Source organism: Littorina saxatilis, linkage group LG11 (genome assembly GCF_037325665.1).
Source record: "Littorina saxatilis isolate snail1 linkage group LG11, US_GU_Lsax_2.0, whole genome shotgun sequence".
Lineage (NCBI taxonomy): Eukaryota > Metazoa > Mollusca > Gastropoda > Littorinimorpha > Littorinidae > Littorina > Littorina saxatilis.
In genome coordinates, this window is record NC_090255.1 from 43,746,402 (window position 1) to 43,765,560 (window position 19,159).

A 19,159-nucleotide genomic window follows, 5' to 3' on the forward strand; every position below is an offset into this window, starting at 1 on the left:
GCATCCTGTCCGTGTTTCTATGTGAGACAAGAGCATCCTGTCCGTGTTTCTATGTGAGACAAGAGCATCCTGTCCGTGTCTCTATGTGAGACAAGAGCATCCTGTCTGTGTTTCTATGTGAGACAAGAGCATCCTGTCCGTGTTTCTCTGTGAGACAAGAGCATCCTGTCACTCGGAGAAATCGCTCCAATCAACAGCGTGGCTGCTTTCTGAACAAAGTAGGAACTTCTGTGGAATTAATTTGATAACATGCATGTCAATGTGCAAAAACCCCAACATCCCTCAAATAAAACCACCAAAACAAACAAAAAAAACACACAACAAAACCCCACAAAAAACATCCACACACACACACACACACACACACACAAAACAACAACACTAACACATAAAATACATCCTGCTATTGTAAGGAAGCAGCGCTAAAAGGAAATAACTTCAATTTTTCTGATCACTGTGTTTGACAGTTTTTTTTAATGGAACGATGCATTACCCCTTGTATAAGCCTGTACATTTCTGTGGCGGTCTCTGTGATCATTTGCCAGAGAAAAACAGTACCTTTAAATATCCAACTCTGCAAGTTCACGGAGCAGCAATACTTTCTCACTAAACATTTCACTAGCAGCCACACTTCTGGCTCCACGATGAGTGATCACACTCTTATCACGATCTTTGAGCTTGCGAGATATAATTATTTACTCGCGGTTAATACACACCTTTCCTGCCAAGAATTTCTGTTGAAAGTATAATCATCTGCGGCAGAGCACTTCAGAGACCTAAGAGTGTGTTGCTGCAGCTGTCAAGTATAATGACTCCCTTGCGTAGAAACTGTCGAGTTGTTTATCAGCAATGTACATCTTGGCGGAGCGAACTGCACTCCCAGTCCCCAAAACACAGCAGAAGAACATCAGAACATGCACACACTCACTATTATCGTTCAACGATGACGACTGGTTTTTCTTGGCTAGCATCGTCTTCAATCGACCATGCTGTCAGTTTGAAGGTTTACATGTGTGTGTTATGCGAAGACCCCAGTCTCTGATACACGTAGACACGAGCCAAACTGTCGCTGTGGAAAAGCAACGGTTCAAAGAAAGTGCTCGACATTGTGTGTCATCTCTCATTCACAGCTATGTCTGCATTCTGTGTTGGGATGTGCCATAATTTGCTCCTTGCTAAAATCAAGCAGCTATCGTCTTCTGTTTTATCTTCATTGACCGAGGCCGCTCGACGTGATCTTCATTGACCGAGGCCGCTCGACGTGATCTTAGTTGACCGAGGCCGCTCGACGTGATCTTCATTGACCGAGGCCGCTCGACGTGATCTTCATTGACCGAGGCCGCTCGACGTGATCTTCATTGACCGAGGCCGCTCGACGTGATCTTCATTGACCGAGGCCGCTCGACGTGATCTTCATTGACCGAGGCCGCTCGACGTGATCTTCATTGACCGAGGCCGCTCGACGTGATCTTCATTGACCGAGGCCGCTCGACGTGATCTTAGTTGAATATGAGTTGAGCGTGCAATCAGAACTCACGCCGCCATTGTGTGTGATTTGAGTTTCACCTTAATGTGACGTTTGTGTTTCCATCAAATCCACCAACCATTCCAGGCAAAGTGCCACTTTGCCACACGATCGGTATAACCAAGTGTCTTCGTGTAAGATAAGTATGCTTACATTATACCAGCAACATGAGTGTCACAAAGTATAAGGCAAACATCCTCATGATATGTAAGTGTAAATTATGATCACAGGATAGGTAGATATGAAGCATGAGCACGCTTGGCTAGTCATTCAGCAACATTATGCACATATTTTCTGTGAATGTTACTCAGGAACTTTTCATTACAAAAATGTTAATGTGATCGCCACTCTGCGAAAATAAATACAATACAAATGTACATGTCTTATATTGTAACGTACTGTGCTGTACTTTATAGTACTGTATTGTTTCCATGTACATGTCTAATATCGTAACGTACTGGGCTGTGCTTTATAGTACTGTATTGTTTTCAATATTTCCGGAAATAACTCTGTCATGATTTACAAGCGGAAGTGAGTTGCTCCCCGCTAACAAAACCTCCTTCGAACAACCTAAACAGGAAACACATTGTCAAATGGGAAACACATGGTCGACCGGTTTAAAGCCACGATCGGAGCGAATAACTAACTCTGATCAGTATGTTATGCAGTGTTCAATCGATATGATGTTTTGTTCTTTTGTCTATTTGCAATGTCACTGACTTCTTACATCCACAGCACTGTGAACGTAGTCCAATCCACAAAAAACACACCAAAAAACAACAACACAAAAAACACACACAAAAGGGCAACAAAAAACGAAGACGATGAAAGTCACGTGTTCATGTCAATGCGTGTTATTCTCTCAGGTGCCAGTAGATTGGTTCCGCACAACTCTTTCTTACTCTATTGCACATACAGTATGCAATTCAATAGAGCTTTCACTTCCCTTTGCTTTGTATCCCAGACACAGGACAGAATAAATCATGTATCACACGATTGACGCACTGACCGCGTATCACAACTCCTTGTCGCTACGTATCACAACTCCTTATCACTACACGTGTCAGTGTAATACGTTTCTGTCGTGGGTGATATGCCGTCCATATCCGTCATACGATTCCACGCATGCGCGTTCACCAAGCTTCCGTTCTCTCTCGAGCCCCCACCATCATCAAAAGGCGACCTTGGTCTCTGGTGCTTGAGCAGCAAACACAGGTGATGCTTCTTATCCCCTCCCCCACTCCCACCACCACCACCGTGTCGAGGGTTGGTCAAGTTTCGGTGGAGAATCTTGGCACTCCCGTGACGCACAGACCCGGTCATTGTGGCCATTGGCATGGCGCCGTTCTTGAAGACAGAACTCCTCCCAGCGGAGTGGAAGATGGACGAAGCTGACGTACTCTTTGCAGCCAGGCAGAGCGTCCTGCAGAAGACCCGGCGGAACTTGGTGGACGTCATGGAGTAGAGGATGAAGTTGATGGAGGCGTTGAGCTGGATCAGCAGGTTGGTGACGTTGCCTGCCATCAGCAGCTGGTTGCGGCCATAGGGCGTGACCTGCACGTGCGCCAGCTCGTTGTACGACCAGATCAGCAGCAGGAGGGCGCCGGGCAGCTGGCACAGGATGAACACCAGCACCACCGTCACCAACATCTTCGTGATCCACTGCTGCTCCCTCGAATACCTGTAACATGAACAGAAGAGAATGGAATATAACTATGATTACCAGAGCTGGATGGAGGTGGAAGTGTCCTTTACCCGGCAAATGTACGTTTCTTCTCAAGGAGAGACCCAAAATACCAATTTCAAATGCTAAATTTTTACCAACATCTTCTTGATCCACTGCTGCTTGCGGAATACCTTCAGGTACAACAGAACACATCTGAATAAACAGACATTAAATCTGCAATACCTGAAATAAAATTTGACAAAAGAGTCAGAACAGAACCACCGTGGCCAGCATCTTTGGGATACAGTGCTGCTCAATCCTCGGAATACCTGAAACATGAATAGAACAGAATGGAATTTAACTTTGGCCAACAGAGCTGGATGTAGCTGGGGTGGGGTGGAAGCGCCTCCCTCTCATACGCCAGGCGCAGCCCAGGTCACTGTCATATTGGCAATTTTCTCGAACTCTCTGCTTTACCTGCAAACACAGCACAATACATCGGAGCAGAGTGGAATGAACAGAATAGAATTGTCAAAAATGGAAACAAAAGTCAAATATGCCGGTTAACAGAAAATGAAAACTAAGACACGGGGAGTAGCGTTTTAGTGATCAACTCCTTTTGTCGGCTTGTTGTTGGTTCTTATCTTCTTCTTCTTCTTTATGGGCTTAGACTCCCACGTTCACTCACCGGCACGGTTGGCCTAGTGGTAAGGCGTCCGCTCCGTGATCGGGAGGTCGTGGGTTCGAACCCCGGCCGGGTCATACCTAAGACTTTAAAATTGGCAATCTAGTGGCTGCTCCGCCTGGCGTCTGGCATTATGGGGTTAGTGCTAGGACTGGTTGGTCCGGTGTCAGAATAATGTGACTGGGTGAGACATGAAGCCTGTGCTGCGACTTCTGTCTTGTGTGTGGCGCACGTTAAATATCAAAGCAGCACCGCCCTGATATGGCCCTTCGTGGTCGGCTGGGCGTTAAGCAAACAAACAAACAAACAAACAAACCACGTTCACTCATGTTTTTAGCACGAGTGGATTTTTACGTGTATGACCGTTTTTACTCCGCCATTCAGGCAGCATACGCCGATTTCGGGGGAGGCATGCTGGGTATTTTCGTGTTTCTATAACCCACCGAACTCTGACATGGATTACAGGATCTTTTCCGTGCGCACTTGGTCTTGTGCTTGCGTGTACACACGAAGGGGGTTAAGTCACTAGCAGGTCTGCACATAAGTTGACCTGGGAGATCGGAAAAATCTCCACTCTTAACCCACCAGGCCGCAGCGACCGGGATTCGAACTCACGACCTCCCGATTAGGAGGCCGACGTCTTACCACCGTCGTTGGTTCTTATCAATCTATTGGGCTATGCGGGGCCGTCGTTGGTTCTTATCAATCTATTGGGCTATGCGGGGCCGTCGTTGGTTCTTATCAATCTATTGGGCTATGCGGGGCCGTCGTATTCTTGGGAGTGCTTGCAGTAAGATTATGACAGAGTAGAAAAGAACTAAACAGAATAAAATGAAATAAAACAGAACAGAAATATTGTCAATGCGAACGGCATCTTGGTGATCCACTGCTGCTCCCGTAAATACCTGCACAATAGAACAGATTAGAAAACAGTCTCGCTATTCGCATCGCCTGACAGCAAATGCAATCTGGGAGAAGGTTTGTATGTGGGAAGGTGGCGGGGTGTTCTAGCATCTCGGTGATGCACTGCTGCAATCGGGAAAACACGAGAACAGAATTTATGAGAACGGAACAAAACCGAATTGCTTCGGGCAAGCACCAAGGAAACTAGTGTCTTGGTTATACAGCTTTCAGGAATAGCTGCAGACAAATTAAAACACACTAGGACAAGCTTCATGGTATCTTCGTTCCTTGGCTGGTTACTCTCATTGACATCTTATGATGGGCTTTTGCGTCCTGCGCCGATTTTTCTCATCCACGAAGGCAGCAGTTTTTGTGTTCGTGCCAACTGTTACGCTTTCAGACAAATTACTACGCTGTTACGCCAAGCTTAGTATTGCCACTCTCTATATTCACAAGCATGCAAACTTTGTTCTTTCTTGTGAGTCCTGGTACTCATTTCTGATTCTCACTCCATGTAGCGGTCAGAATTTGTGCCATAAGCTAAATGTCCAGACTGAAAAAACTCTCCTTTGGCCATTATGTTTCTTTTTTAAAAATAAACTCTAAAACAAAAATAATACACTCTAGCGCAAAATTGCCTAATGTGAATATGCGAACAAAGAACTTAGACGATAAATATCGACAGGGGGCCGACAAATGGTTTAAATGTGAAATGTGTGTATATGGGTGTGGGTTTGAAACAAACAAACAAACAAACCCATGTGAACCCCGGGCCGCAGGCCTTCGATGTAGTGATTGAAAAAAAAGGATGTTCTCAAATGGTTCAATTCTCATTTGGTCTGATTCTCAAATGGTACTGGTATACTCCCCCCCCCCTCCCTGGCCGCAGTCCTAGGATTAACATTTTATAGACACTGACCTTCTTCCCAGGGGTCATTGACCCAGTTTTAGCTATGAGAGGTGGTTCCCCTTTCATATCTGAGAGAGGAAACACTTCAGTGACCGAGTTTAACATATGGGGAGTTTAACCTATGGGGCGGTCTCTTTGATGTCTTGAGAGGAAACTTGGCCAGGGTAGTACATGCACCAGAACTGGTGGACACCATGGACAAACATGAAATCCATAGACCAAATAGCCTGGACCGCCAACTCGTCACGTGACCCTTCGAGGTTACGACGCTCGACTTTCACAGGGGCGCTTAGCGTCCGGTTTGAAAGACAGTGAAAAGAAAGCACGCTCCAGTTATTTGTGACAATGGGAGGTGACAATGAACTGGATTTTCCAAAACTCCAAAGTAAACTTAAAGGCTGTTCTTAACCAGACGAACCATTGGTTCGCCGAACTAAGGTTCGCGAACCATGGTTTGTGTCTTAACTGGGTGAACTTGTTCGGCAAACTCAAGGACTAGTTCGTCCAGTTAAGACACGAAACCTGGATCGCCGACAAACGAGGGGAGCTCACTCCGAGTCGACAATAAAAGCAAGTAAGTTATTCCCCTTCCAAAAATGGCTGCCTCCAAGACGAAATCACCGATTGAGTGGTAACTCCGTGCTGGTTGTCGATTTGGGTCTCTCCTTCCCACTTGATCATGGTGCACGAAGCCTGGTAATCTTGAACTTTAGTGTGTTAAATTCATAGCTCAGAATCGAGTGGCATACTTTACTTATTTTAGATCCAAGTACCTGTAATCAAGCCCAAGAACATTTATCATGAAATTAATTGACGGATTAAGCTCCAAACCTAAGCATAATTAATTAATTTGGTTGTTTGATCGGCGAAAATGGCGTAGGTTGTCAACCAAGGGACTTCATTTACACGACAAAGTTGCCTCCCCTGTCCGCTGACACGGATAATTCCTTCTTTGACGCATGTAATTTGTAAACAAAATGCATTCGTACCAGAGTACGCTATGATTCGTACAGTTCATCGGAGTTCATTCCGTGACTTTAAAGGGATCTAAAAGACTTGTTATGATTACAAGTGCAGGTTCTCCAAATTTGGAGGCTTGAATGCCTCTGAATTATGAGCTATGAATTTAACACATTAAAGTTCAAGATTACCCGAAGCCTTCCATGTCATTTACCCTCCTGGGTTAAAGGTTATAAATTGATTCGAGAAAATAACATGACTGGTATGGACTGATCATTGTGTCTACCGTGGAGCCATCGGGGTTCTATGGGAAATGCTACACACAAAAACTTGCCTGTGAAAAGGGAAAGACGGTGACCAAAAATAAATGATGATAGCGATATTTCTAATTGTGGATCAGCAGAGTCGAGAAGCATACATGATGTTTACCAAAGTGTGTGTGCGTGTCTGTCTGTCCACGTGTGTGTTTGAGCTCTTTTCGGTACAGAATATGAGTTTGGGGATTGAGTGAAGAGGGAGACCTAAAAAAAAAACTACTCGGTATTTTGGTTCTTTTTATCACAATTCAGTATTATGTTTTAATTTTCAAGTTATATCAGAAATTTTCTATTTGCACTGATACACTGGAATCCCTTGTGGATGTATTGCTTTAAGGGTCTACAAATAGTACTACTGAACCAAAATCATCCTGTTTCTTTACGTTTTGAGCAATTCAATTGTCTTGTTTTTTTGTTTTTTAAAAATTTGATTCCTCTTCATTCTTCTCAAAAAAAAGCTTTCATTGCGATAAACAAAACATTACTGGATAGACATTTTCTTGGAGAACGTCTGTATTAGCAAGCATTTAAAGTAGGAGGACGATATGGAACGTACGATAAAAGGATGTGCTTTAGCTTTCTGTCTCATCATTAACAGCTATTGTGTTTTTTCAGCGTAGCAATATTATAGGGCCCGATATTTAGACGAGACAAGTATAATGCCGACGAGTCGAGTCTAAATATCGGACCCTATTGCTACGATGAAAACACAATAGCGTTTATATAGCTATTCTGACATTAAATTCTGTGTTAAAATCATGTTTTTGTCAGCAACAAGGACCAGAATGGTCCATGTCGTTGATTGCAGACGACGGTTCCCTTTCTGCATGAAGCCACGGAAATAACCGAACATTGAAAAACCCACGGACATGTATTACGGAGAAAACTCAAGATAACCGGATGCTTAGCATTACGTCAATATCTTAGGAATCATATGACGTTATGACGTATCATGCTTGCCTACGTAGATTGTATGTTCGAAAGTCTGACTTCTGTTGGGAATTCGCGTGGTGAAGACTGCGGTAAATCTGTAGATGATAAGAGAACAAGGATTGTCTCAGAAGAAACGACGAAATGTTTCAGACCGGTAACTTCATTTCAACATTGCACTACACAATGGACGTTCTATGTGACAGGAGAGTTTGCTGATTTTGTGTTAAACATTGGTGATTGGAGAGATCGTCTGCAAAAATCAGAGATAGGTCGCTTCAGATTGCAGCTTCTGGAAATTTGCAAGGTTTGCTGCCAGTTAAAGAACTGGATTTTACACGTAATGTATGTCATGTACAGTAAGCAACAACAAAAACACACACAAAGCAAATTGCATCGTCTGTCGACTAGCCACAGACACAAGCCTGGCGAGGTATGCGTGTACTTTATACACGTGGAAGAAACCGGAACCATGCGTCTTTGTTATTGCCGATATCGTTTGGATATCGGCAAAAATGGCCAACTTTCGTAGCGTTATGCTTTAATGATCGGAAAAGGGATGTGTGAGACCATCCAATCACAGCCCCCGAATCTCCCCACGTGTCTATCAGAATAGCTATATTTATAAATGTTGCCCTTCAATCACACACACACACTTTTGATCCAGCTCCAACCATATTTCATAAGGCTTTATTCAGGGTTGTCTCTTGTTCTTAAACATCCGATTTCTAAGCACACGTCTGTGCTGAGAATATGAACATGAACCGATATGAACATCAATGTCAGCCGCCTTTTTATTATGAAATAATGTTCATTTGTGTTCCAAACACTTCCGAAGAATACTTGTTGGTGTGTCTTCAGTCGCCCTGACATCATCACAACTCGACCCTGTCCTGCAAAAATACAAATATATACAGGGTGACACCCAAACATTCAACCCAAACAAATGCTTATTTCTTTAACATCTGTTGACCGAATTAGTTATCTTTCTTTTTTTCTTTCTTTTTTTTTTGGTCCCTGTCCTGTCCTGTCTTGTCTTGTCATGCCTTGTCTTGTCATCCCTCTATTGGCCTACTGGCAACCTTTTCCTAACTTGTCTTGTCTTGCCATGTCTTGTCTTGTCTTGTATTGTATATACATTTAGCATACATTTGGGTAAAGGTTTGCGAACAGGTAAGGGGTGTAAGAGAGAGACAGAGACAGAGACAGAGAGAGAGATGGTGGTGGTCTATGTTACATTACACAGGTCAACACAGTTGCAAGTTCATAGGTTAAAGGCTGCCCTTTTCGTAGCGTTCATTAATTAATTCCTATTGTTTACATGTGCCAATAATGTTATAAAACTGTACCTAAGGGGATATAATAACGATTGGCTGTAGCTTTCAAAAACAGAAAAAATTATTTCAGTATTGCAAAGTGGTGTTGATAGTGTCGAATGTAAACAGAACAGTCTCAAAGTGAAAGTGGATGTTTTCCGGAAATTGCGAAGTTAACAAGAATACAGAAAAGCGCGCTTTCCTGCTTCTTTTTTTTTTTTTTTTCCTTTTTTTAACATTTTATTTCCTTTATATACACATAAACACAGCATAGCATACATCATACACCGAGTTTGTCAACAAAGCGCATACACACGTACATACCTAGACAAGACGCAGACATAGACAGTAGGGTGGGATGTTGAAAAGACAGGGGATATGGAAGGGGGGGGGGGGGGGGGAACTGAGGTTGTGGGGGGAGGGGGGGGGGGGGGTTGTAACTGAGGTTGGGGGAGGGGAGGGGGGTAGGTGGGGGCGGTGGTCACAATTTAGCCTCCAAGTATACATGGGGTTTAATTATCGGCATAAAAGTATTGTATAACCTGTTATGAGTAAATGGGTCAGGGGGTATCACATTCAAAAATGTTCATACGAAATCAATCAATACAATTATCCTATAGCATCAATGAAAAAAGTGTCTATATAAACACCACTCTTTTTCAAATTTACCATAATAATTATTTACACTAGCATTATACTTTTCGATCAAGAACCTTTGTTTAGCAATTTTCACAAAAACATTTAGTGTTGGGACTGTCTTATTTAATTTGGCTCCAAATATACTTTGTTTGGCAAGGAGAATAAACAAATCAAAAACAGCATCCGTATGAAAGTTGTCTAAATACCCTAAAATGACTAGCTCTTTTGACAAATTCAAATTACTGCAATGTGTGAAATTTTGACATAACCATTCTGTGAAATCAGACCAGAAAAGCTTAACTCTTGTGCACTCCCAAAACAAATGTTCTAAGGTTTCCTCTTCCTGTGTACAAAAGCTACATAGTGATGTGTCAGAAATTTTCATCAAAAATAACAGGCGTTGAGTGGGAAAAATTCTATGCAGTATTCTATATTGGAACCACCTTAGGTATGTGTCTTGTGTAGTTCGCCTTATTGTCAGAAATACCTTTCCAACATTTACATCAAAATTCAATAAATTAGCCCATTTTTCCATGCACTGTAGATTGCCATCATTTTTCACAAGATGGGTATATATATGTTTTACTCCACCTTTAGCTATTTGTTTCCATACAACATCATCACCAATATGAAAAACATTGTTTAAAACTGCATCTAACTTTAGTCTTTTATGAAAATTCCTAACTGAGCGCATAACGCCCTCGAAAAAGACAAAATTCAGTTGTAAATTTGGATGTTTCAATTTAAAATCGTTATATGACAAAAACCCATCGGCTCTCATCAAGTGACCGACTGTAATAATGCCGTTTTCCATCCAATTCCTGTTAAAAATAACCTTTTTATCTATGCAAATATGTACATTATAATACAGACGCTCTGAAGCAAAATCACTCAAGGAGATGGGGACACATTTGCATGCAAAATGTTTATAATGTTTGAAAACATCTCTCCAGAAAGGATTCTGAACTCTTTGCATCAATATGTTTCCAAACTCACCTCCTCTTTTGTGAATGTTATGTACAAGTGGACACAGAGCTTTCAGAAGTTTAGTTACTTTTCCTTCACTACAAAGGACTCGCTGTAACCATGATATCTTCAGAGCTGACAAAAAGCATTTCAAATCCACCATTTTAAGCCCCCCCTCTTCAAACGACTGATATGCTGTTGTTCTCTTTATTCTATCTTTCTTACCATTCCATAGAAATGAAAAAAATAACCTATTCAAATCAAACAAAAACTTATCATCAGGGTCAGGTAAACTCATAAACAGATGAGTTAACTTAGACAGCGCCAAACTCTTAATAACTGTTATTTTTCCAAAGGGTGTTAAATTTCTTCTGGACCAGGACCTGAACAAATTCTCAATTTCTACCAATTTATGTTCATAATTAAGGGGTATAATGTCATCTAAGTTGACTGAAAAAACAATGCCAAGAACTTTAAATGTTACAGGGTTCCAACTGAGCATAAGTTCCGGCATAAATTTAATATTACAATTTGTATGTGAGCCTATCCAGACTGCCGTAGTTTTCTCATAGTTCATTTTCAGACCGGATATAGAGGCAAATTGCTTCAAAACGTTCATACATGCACAAAATGATTGTTTTGAACCATCCAGAAACAGGGCGGTGTCATCTGCAAACTGGGATATTAATATTTCATCATCTGCCACCTTTATACCTTTTATCTCTGCGCTTTCCTGCTTAGCACAATCCGCTACCGCGCTAATCTGGCGTGTCAATATCACTACGTTTTGCACGTGGAAGGTGAGCGATTTCCTTCACGCGGGGATTGACGAAGCTGTACTGTCTGTGTTGACGGTCTAAAAATAGCCCAAGCCCTGGAGAACTGTTTCTAAAGATAGCAATAAACTTTATAAAGAATTGATTATTTCTTGTAATTGGTAAGGACTTCAAACCTAAAACTTTGCAGGAAGCTTAATTTATACATCCCCGCAACGATGGGAAAAGCCCTGGAAGTAAGTAAACTAATTAAATAGGACTTTGTCAGCCTTTAAATGAGGGGTTATTGTGTATAGTGAGGAAATAATTTTCTGATGTATTTTTAATTCATTATTGGTGTTTTATGCAAAACGTACGGTCAATATTGAAAGTTTAAAAAAGGTACTGCCCTCACATTAATACGAAGGCGGGATCACAGCTGGATAAGACAAGGTACGGCAATTTCGACCCGGAGGTCTCTTTCAGGGCGCACAGAGGATGAGACAACACAGGAGAAAAAAAGAAAAACCCACAGATAATAGCACACGGAAGGAACGATTACAGCAGTTATAATTAAATTACTTTGTGGGTCAGGGTTTTTTAGGAGTACAGGGGAAACCCCTTTTAAGACCTTAAAAAATGTGAGAAAATCAAGTCTTAAAATGGAAGGGGTCTAAAAATGGGGGTAATTTACAGGTTATGAACAGAACATCTTCTTCTTCTTCAGCGTTCCAGAAATTCTGGTGACGTGTGAGCTCGTTTGCCCATTTGGGTTCCCCACACTATACTCTGAGAGCATAGTCAGCTTCACTCCGCTTTCGTTGAGTAGGCATGCTGGGTATTTTCGTGTTTCCATAACCCACCGAACTCCGACATGGTTTACAGGATCTTTTCCGTGCGCACTTGGTCTTGTGCTTGCGTGTACACACGAAGGGGATTAAGTCACTAAGCAGGTCTGCACATAAGTTGACCTGGGAGATCGGAAAAATCTCCACTCTTAACCCACCAGGCGGCAGCGACCGGGATTCGAACTCACGACCTCCCGATTAGGAGGCTGACGTCTTACCACTGCGCGCCACTTCACCCGTCACAGAACATCTAAAGAAGCAAGATCTTAAAAAGGAGGAAGTCTGAAATGAATGGGTCTGAAAGGGGGGTTCCACTGTGGAAAAGTACCTGTCAGTTTACCTGTATGTATTAGGACCGGGTGGCCGAGTGGTAACGCACTTGCGCTCGGAAGCGAGAGGTTGCGAGTTCGACCCTGGGTCAGGGCGTTAGCAATTTTCTCCCCCCTTTCCTAACCTAGGTGGTGGGTTCAAGTGCTAGTCTTTCGGATGAGACGAAAAACCGAGGTCCCTTCCGTGTACACTACATTGGGGTGTGCACGTTAAAGATCCCACGATTGACAAAAGGGTCTTTCCTGGCAAAATTGTATAGGCATAGATAAAAATTTCCACCAAAATACCCGTGTGACTTGGAATAATAGGCCGTGAAAAGTAGGATATGCGCCGAAATGGCTGCGATCTGCTGGCCGATGTGAATGCGTGATGTATTGTGTAAAAAAAAATCCATCTCACACGGCATAAATAAATCCCTGCGCCTTGAATATGTGCGCAATATAAATTGCATTAAAACAAGAAGAGCAAACGCTCGATCGAGTCACTTTCGCAGTTCTGAATATTATATGAGGCATCAGATGGACAGGAAGAAATTGCTATTCACAACACAATGAGTCACGTTCACATAAAATTTGAGCCCGGTCACTTTTATAGTTTCCGAGAAAAGCCCAACGTTAAGTTGTGTGTTGCCGAACAGAAAAGGCTAGTTATCTCCCTTGTTTTTCTGATAACGTTCGTAAAAGGCTACAGATGTAAATACTTTGATGTAAAGAATAATCCTACAAAGTTTCAATCACATGCGATGAACTTTGTCAAAGATATAAAATGTCTAATTTTTCCTTTGACGCTGACCTGTGACCTTGAAAAAGGTCAAAGGTCAACGAAACCATCGTTAAAGTGTAGAGGTCATTGGAGGTCACGACTAAACAAAATATGAGCCCGATCGCTTTGATAGTTTCCGAGAAAAGTCCAACGTTAAGGTGGTGTCTACGGACGGCCGGCCGGACGGCCGGCCGGACAGACTAACACTGACCGATTACATAGAGTCACTTTTTCTCAAGTGACTCAAAAATAAAAATCCCTGCGCTTAGAACTGTACCCACGGAATACGCGCAATATAAGCCTCATATTGATTGATTGAATAAGACCACCCCTGACATGCGGCACATACCAACTATCTACAAGTGCTTTGTGTGAACAGTAAAAAAAATTGTTTTCCTTTTTGCGAATTCATTTCATTAAACACAACAACAACAAAATTCATCAAATTCCAGCTGAGCAGAACGGCTTTCACAATTATCACTGGGCCTTTAAAGGCATGTTCCTCACCATATTACCCAGCATATCAGACACCACATGTTTGACTAGGTTTTTACATGGGAACAACAAGACTATACAGGATGGTAAAAAAACCTCCCTATTTTCTTTTTAATCACATTTTTGACTGCGAAAAAAAAAGAGATCAAAAAGGAAATATGGCGCTTTTTTTTAGACACCCCTTTTTACGTCCAGCTTCTTTTGGTGGAGATTCAAGTTACAGACACATGTGAAATTCATTAAGCAAAAAGGTTCCCACTATGCACTGCCACAGAACACAACCAGGTTATTAATGTGCGGTACAGTGTATAATTATGTTTAAGTAAAAGGATGCCCTTCTTTTGTTTAATTGGAGCATCTATGATGTCTGACATTTTGGTTCTAACGGTAAGGAACGTATGTTTAGGCTCTAATAAGGACAGTTTGTCTTGTCAAAAGCCTCATGCATATTCCTTCCTCCCCATGCAAGACTTTCTTTTATTTGAATATCTGCCTTTATAGTACAAAAATCAAATAAAAAAGGTCGCACTCTGCGTATAGCGACAAAATCGCAATTTTACCAAGAAAACCTCACACTCTTTATGTGGAGAAAGACCCTGACTGTTGCAGTATGTTATGCATTTGAAAACATCTGAAATTGTGTACTTGAATTCTACAGTTTGATCAGTTCTGTGTGTTTAAAAAGTTACCTTGATCATTCTGACATGCTCTTGCTCAAATCACATCCCAGACAATATTGTAGACTCCATTGATAGACGCTGTGGTGCATGGGAGAACTGCATTCTGAGGAAACGAAAAAAATATACACTGAGGAAGAACAGTCACAACAACATTTGCAGCAGCAACAGGCTATATAATTTTATTCAAAGAACACTTAAATAAGGTAAAATGAAAATCAGTGTTGTGTCAGTAAATTTGATTTGGGGGAGATGGAAGGATTGGGGTGGGGGTTTAGAGGCGGGGATAGAAGGATAGCTGGGAACCGGGGAAGGTGGGGTGGCTAACACAGTTTGATCATGTAATGACTGGTACAATGTTTAATATATCTAAAAAGGCAGCAACTCTGTAATGCATTATGTGAACCAACTTCTCCATAAACTAAATAAAGATCAGTAAAAGTTACCTCTTTCATTCTGGAATCTTTTTGGTCCCATCACAGCTCAGACGCAGACTCAATGGACAGATACTGTAATGATGAAAATAACACCAGCAATTTAAGGGAGAACAAGAATTATGCAGAGAGGAAAAACAGTAATGAGTAAGAACAACAGCAGCAGCAGCAGCAGACTCAATACTCTTACTCTACATAACACTCTCACTGAATGACTGATTCAGTAACTAAATCCCAGTGAAGTGCAAGTGATCAAAATTACTTATGTAAAAACAGAGAAATAGAGAGAGAGAGAGAGACAGAGACAGAGAGAGAGACAGACAGACAGACACAGACAGACAGACAGACAGGCAGAGACAATGCGAATGTGTGTGTGTGTGTGTGTACATGGGAAATGCAGTGCCATTGAAAACAAACACTTGCTTCATTTAAATATCAACAGTTATACAACATAAGAGGCACTAAAAAAGTTGTACATGAAAATAAATGTTGCTCTTGCTGATGGAAAAAGAGCAGGGAGAGAGGGTCGATGTTGCTTGCACTTGCAGATAATTATGCACTAACATCCAGCTGTTTTTCTGGGTGTACTGTAACCCTGTAATGTTTAAGCAGAAATGTTTGTGGATCACGTTATGCTTCTGCTTTTAGATCAGTTTGAGTATTTGCAATATTACCTGGATCATTGCGGCATCCTCTTGATCACATCACATTTGAGACTTTGACCTATATAGACTCCATGGGCAGACGCTGAAGTTATTACAAGGGCATTCTGAAAAATGACAATACAAATGCAGAGATGTAGAACTTTACATTACACTTACAGAAGCAACAACCAGAGAGCTGATTTATACAGGTAGAGAGAGAGAGAAAGAGAAGAAGAAGTAAAAGAAAAAAGAGAGCATAGAAAGAGAAAGGGGGTGGGGGATGGGGAAAAGGGAGTGTGTAATGTGACGTGAGGAAGGGGAAGAGCAATGGAAAATGAAACTCTCACTACTTTTAATTTATATTAACAGTTATGGAACTATTTGAGCACTCCCCATAACCACAAACAAGGTACAGACGGCAACATATGTTGCACGGAAGGGTGGGGGTGGTGCTGGGGCGGAGTGTGTATGTAACTTGATAATAATAAGCATGATCAGTTAGTGCTAACAACTATCTTGATCTTCACAGACATAAATTGCACAATGATTTCACCACCATGTACCTTTATTTTTGCCCTTGAGTTAGGTGGAAGACAATGTTGAGTGGTGAACGCAAGTTGTATTGATCACTGGGTCATCCTGCGGTCCGGGCCATTGATCTGCACATTGCACCAGCACAAACAAACACAATGTTATGATCTCAATCAGCCTGCATGGTCAATCATGAATCTAAGAACACAAACACTGTCCAGATCTAATTGAAAACGAGATCATCATTACTTGGGAAATTCAATGAAAATCTAGCAGTCAACGAAGCAGATAGATCTGTCCTTGCGATTGTTGTTGCAAGCAGATAAATGTGTGAACTTCCTTATCTCAACGTTATCATTCAACATATTGATATTTTGCCTGATGGATGTTGTGCCGATGAGATAAACAAACAATCAAAATCAAAGTCATAAACTTTTGAAGAAAAAAATTAAACAAATTGAGCAGAAAGAATCTAGCTTACTGCTGTGCTGATTTCGACAAAATCAATGCGTTTACATGCCGAAGTCATTCCTGCTTTTATTCATATCATACTAGATGATCCTAATGCACAACAATACGAAAACGAGCTCAGCGAAATGAGTAACACTGCCTCACCTGCACTAACACAATGCTGCAGAAGCGAAGGTCGTCTACGACTGGAAATTTCGAAGTCGAACAGCGGCGTTTTTTCACTCTCAGCGGTTGTCTTGCTCGGAAAAGTGAAAAGCTTAACTTGAAATCGAACGGAAGTCACCATTCTACCTTTTCGTTCAAGCGTTGTTTTTATAAAATCTCAGAAAATGTAATTTTGACTTGGGTGATTTCGTCCGCCATTGAGATTCAGTTTTTCAATAATTTGTCTTCCTCCTTGGCAGAAGAGTCAAAGGTTCGGCCCGATCTTCAAGGTTCCCAAGACATGACTTGCAAACCCCGAACCTAGTTCGCCGAACCTCCCAAACCTAGTTCGAAAACTCAGGTTCGTCTGGTTAAGAACCAAGACAAGTTCGCCGAACCAGTCTTGAGGTTCGCCGAACCCCACGAACCTAGTTCGCGAACCAAAGGTTCGTCTGGTTAAGAACAGCCTTAACAAAACTCATCGAAAAACATGTTCCATATGCACTTTAGCTGAGTTTATTTTAGCATTTTCAGAACTTACCTTGGCAACTTCGTCCATGTTTACAATCGACACCGGATATGACATCCCCCTGATTTCTGAAGGCCAAGAAGAGCGGGGTAGTAGTTGCGCTGAGAAGGATAGCACGCTTTTCTGTACCTCTCTTCGTTCCTAAATGCGAGGGGCCGCTACCTCGTAATAGAGAGAAAGAGCGGAGAGAGAGCTAGTTGGCGGTCCAGGATAAATGGTCTATGATGAAATCGAAGCAGTTTGCTTGAGGGAACGGTCGTCAGCAACTCAAACTTCTCTGTTTTCTTTTTTAAAGAAAATCTGACTTTCTTTGTGGCCCCCTGACTCCGCCCCCCTCCCTCTGTAAGGACCCCCCTCCATAACGACCGATTTTTATCAACATTTTTAAGGTCGCTAGAGAGGGGTTCCACTGTATGACCTAACCGCTACTGGCAGACGGCCTCAATCTTCACGCGCATAGACGAGATTAATAGGTGCTTGGCCCGGTTTTGGTATTTTGAATTACATTACATTAAACCTTTGTTGGGCTTCATGGCAACAGCCATAATAATATTACATGATGTATAATATTATATTTCAGCATATGTGAATTACATGTCATCATACCAAACTGTCATACATTTTTATTCCTACATTATTCTGATTGATCACAACCAAACCTACTATCATTGGACACATCCAAATGCAAGCGCCTGTTCTTGACAATTTCCCTCTGATCTAAATATAAAATCAGTGCAATTTCCTGGGTCGAGATTTTGCCACAGACACTCACGGTTTGGCCTGTAGGTAAAATGTACAATGTATTTTCTGATTTGTGCACAAAAGCTTTTTTTCTTTTTTCTTTTTTTTTAACATAACAATGTTTAATGTCACTGTACGTTTAAAAGACCATGGTCACATTTGTAAAACAAATGTTAAATTAGAAAATAAATAACATTTTGGTTCATGATTTTTTCCTACACCTGTGCTAAAAATAAGAAATAAAAATGTCGGTATATAAGTCACTCAAATACAGCAAAGTATGAATGGTTTGAGTTTGTTCCGGTTGACCCTGCACAGGTCGACCTAAGATGTTTTTGTTGAACAATTTTGCCGTCACCCCTCCCATAGGGTGACGTATTTCACAACTTCCTGTGTTACACAGACTCAGTGATGACCAATTTTGCCTTCAGCCCTCCAATACGGTGACGGATTTCACAACTTTCTACTGATGAACAATGTTGCCTTCACCCCTCCCATAGGGTGACGGATGTCACAACTTCCTGTGTACACAAACTGATGACGTATTTCACAACAAAATGGCGCTGCCCATGGTCAACCTCGAAACTATCCGTATGAATGGGGGCCTCCTGGCCCCCATAATAAATTTGAGACAATGCTACACTTACGCACAATTGTGTACGCTGATAATTTGAAAAAAAACTTGAGGTTTCACAAGGGTTAGCAGGCCGGAACTCCCACGCATAGTCGTCTTTTGCACGAGAGGGCTTTACGGGGTATGGCCGCCCCCCCCCCCCCCCCACCATCCCCCACCCCCCCCCCCCCCCCGCCATGCATCTACTCCGTTTTCGAGAGAGCGCGGTCGAATTGTATTCAGTTTCAAAGCGAACGACCTATGCAATCCCCACAAGAAATACAGCGAAAAGGGATAATAAGCGGTCGCCTTGGGCTAGACATCAATAGTCTGTGAATGTCCAGTTTCCAACCACACTATCGGGAGAT

At 42.0% G+C, this 19,159-nt stretch overlaps 1 protein-coding gene and 1 long non-coding RNA gene across 2 annotated transcripts in view; both read right to left on the bottom strand.

Annotated features, from left to right (window-relative positions):
- Positions 1 to 87: 87 nt before the first annotated feature.
- Positions 88 to 19,159, bottom strand: part of LOC138980547 (thyrotropin-releasing hormone receptor-like) — a 49,542-nt gene continuing 30,470 nt past the window's right edge. The window contains exon 5 of the mRNA XM_070353437.1: positions 88 to 3,206. Coding sequence (XP_070209538.1) covers positions 2,564 to 3,206 — 643 coding nt within the window. The 3' untranslated portion in view covers positions 88 to 2,563. The remainder of the gene's footprint in view (positions 3,207 to 19,159) is intronic.
- On the bottom strand, positions 8,557 to 17,378 carry LOC138980548 (uncharacterized). Its single transcript, XR_011460381.1, has 6 exons — positions 16,909 to 17,378; positions 16,326 to 16,421; positions 15,793 to 15,887; positions 15,131 to 15,193; positions 14,697 to 14,790; positions 8,557 to 8,789 (listed from the first exon to the last, which is right to left on the bottom strand). It is a non-coding gene; the product is annotated as an uncharacterized lncRNA (long non-coding RNA).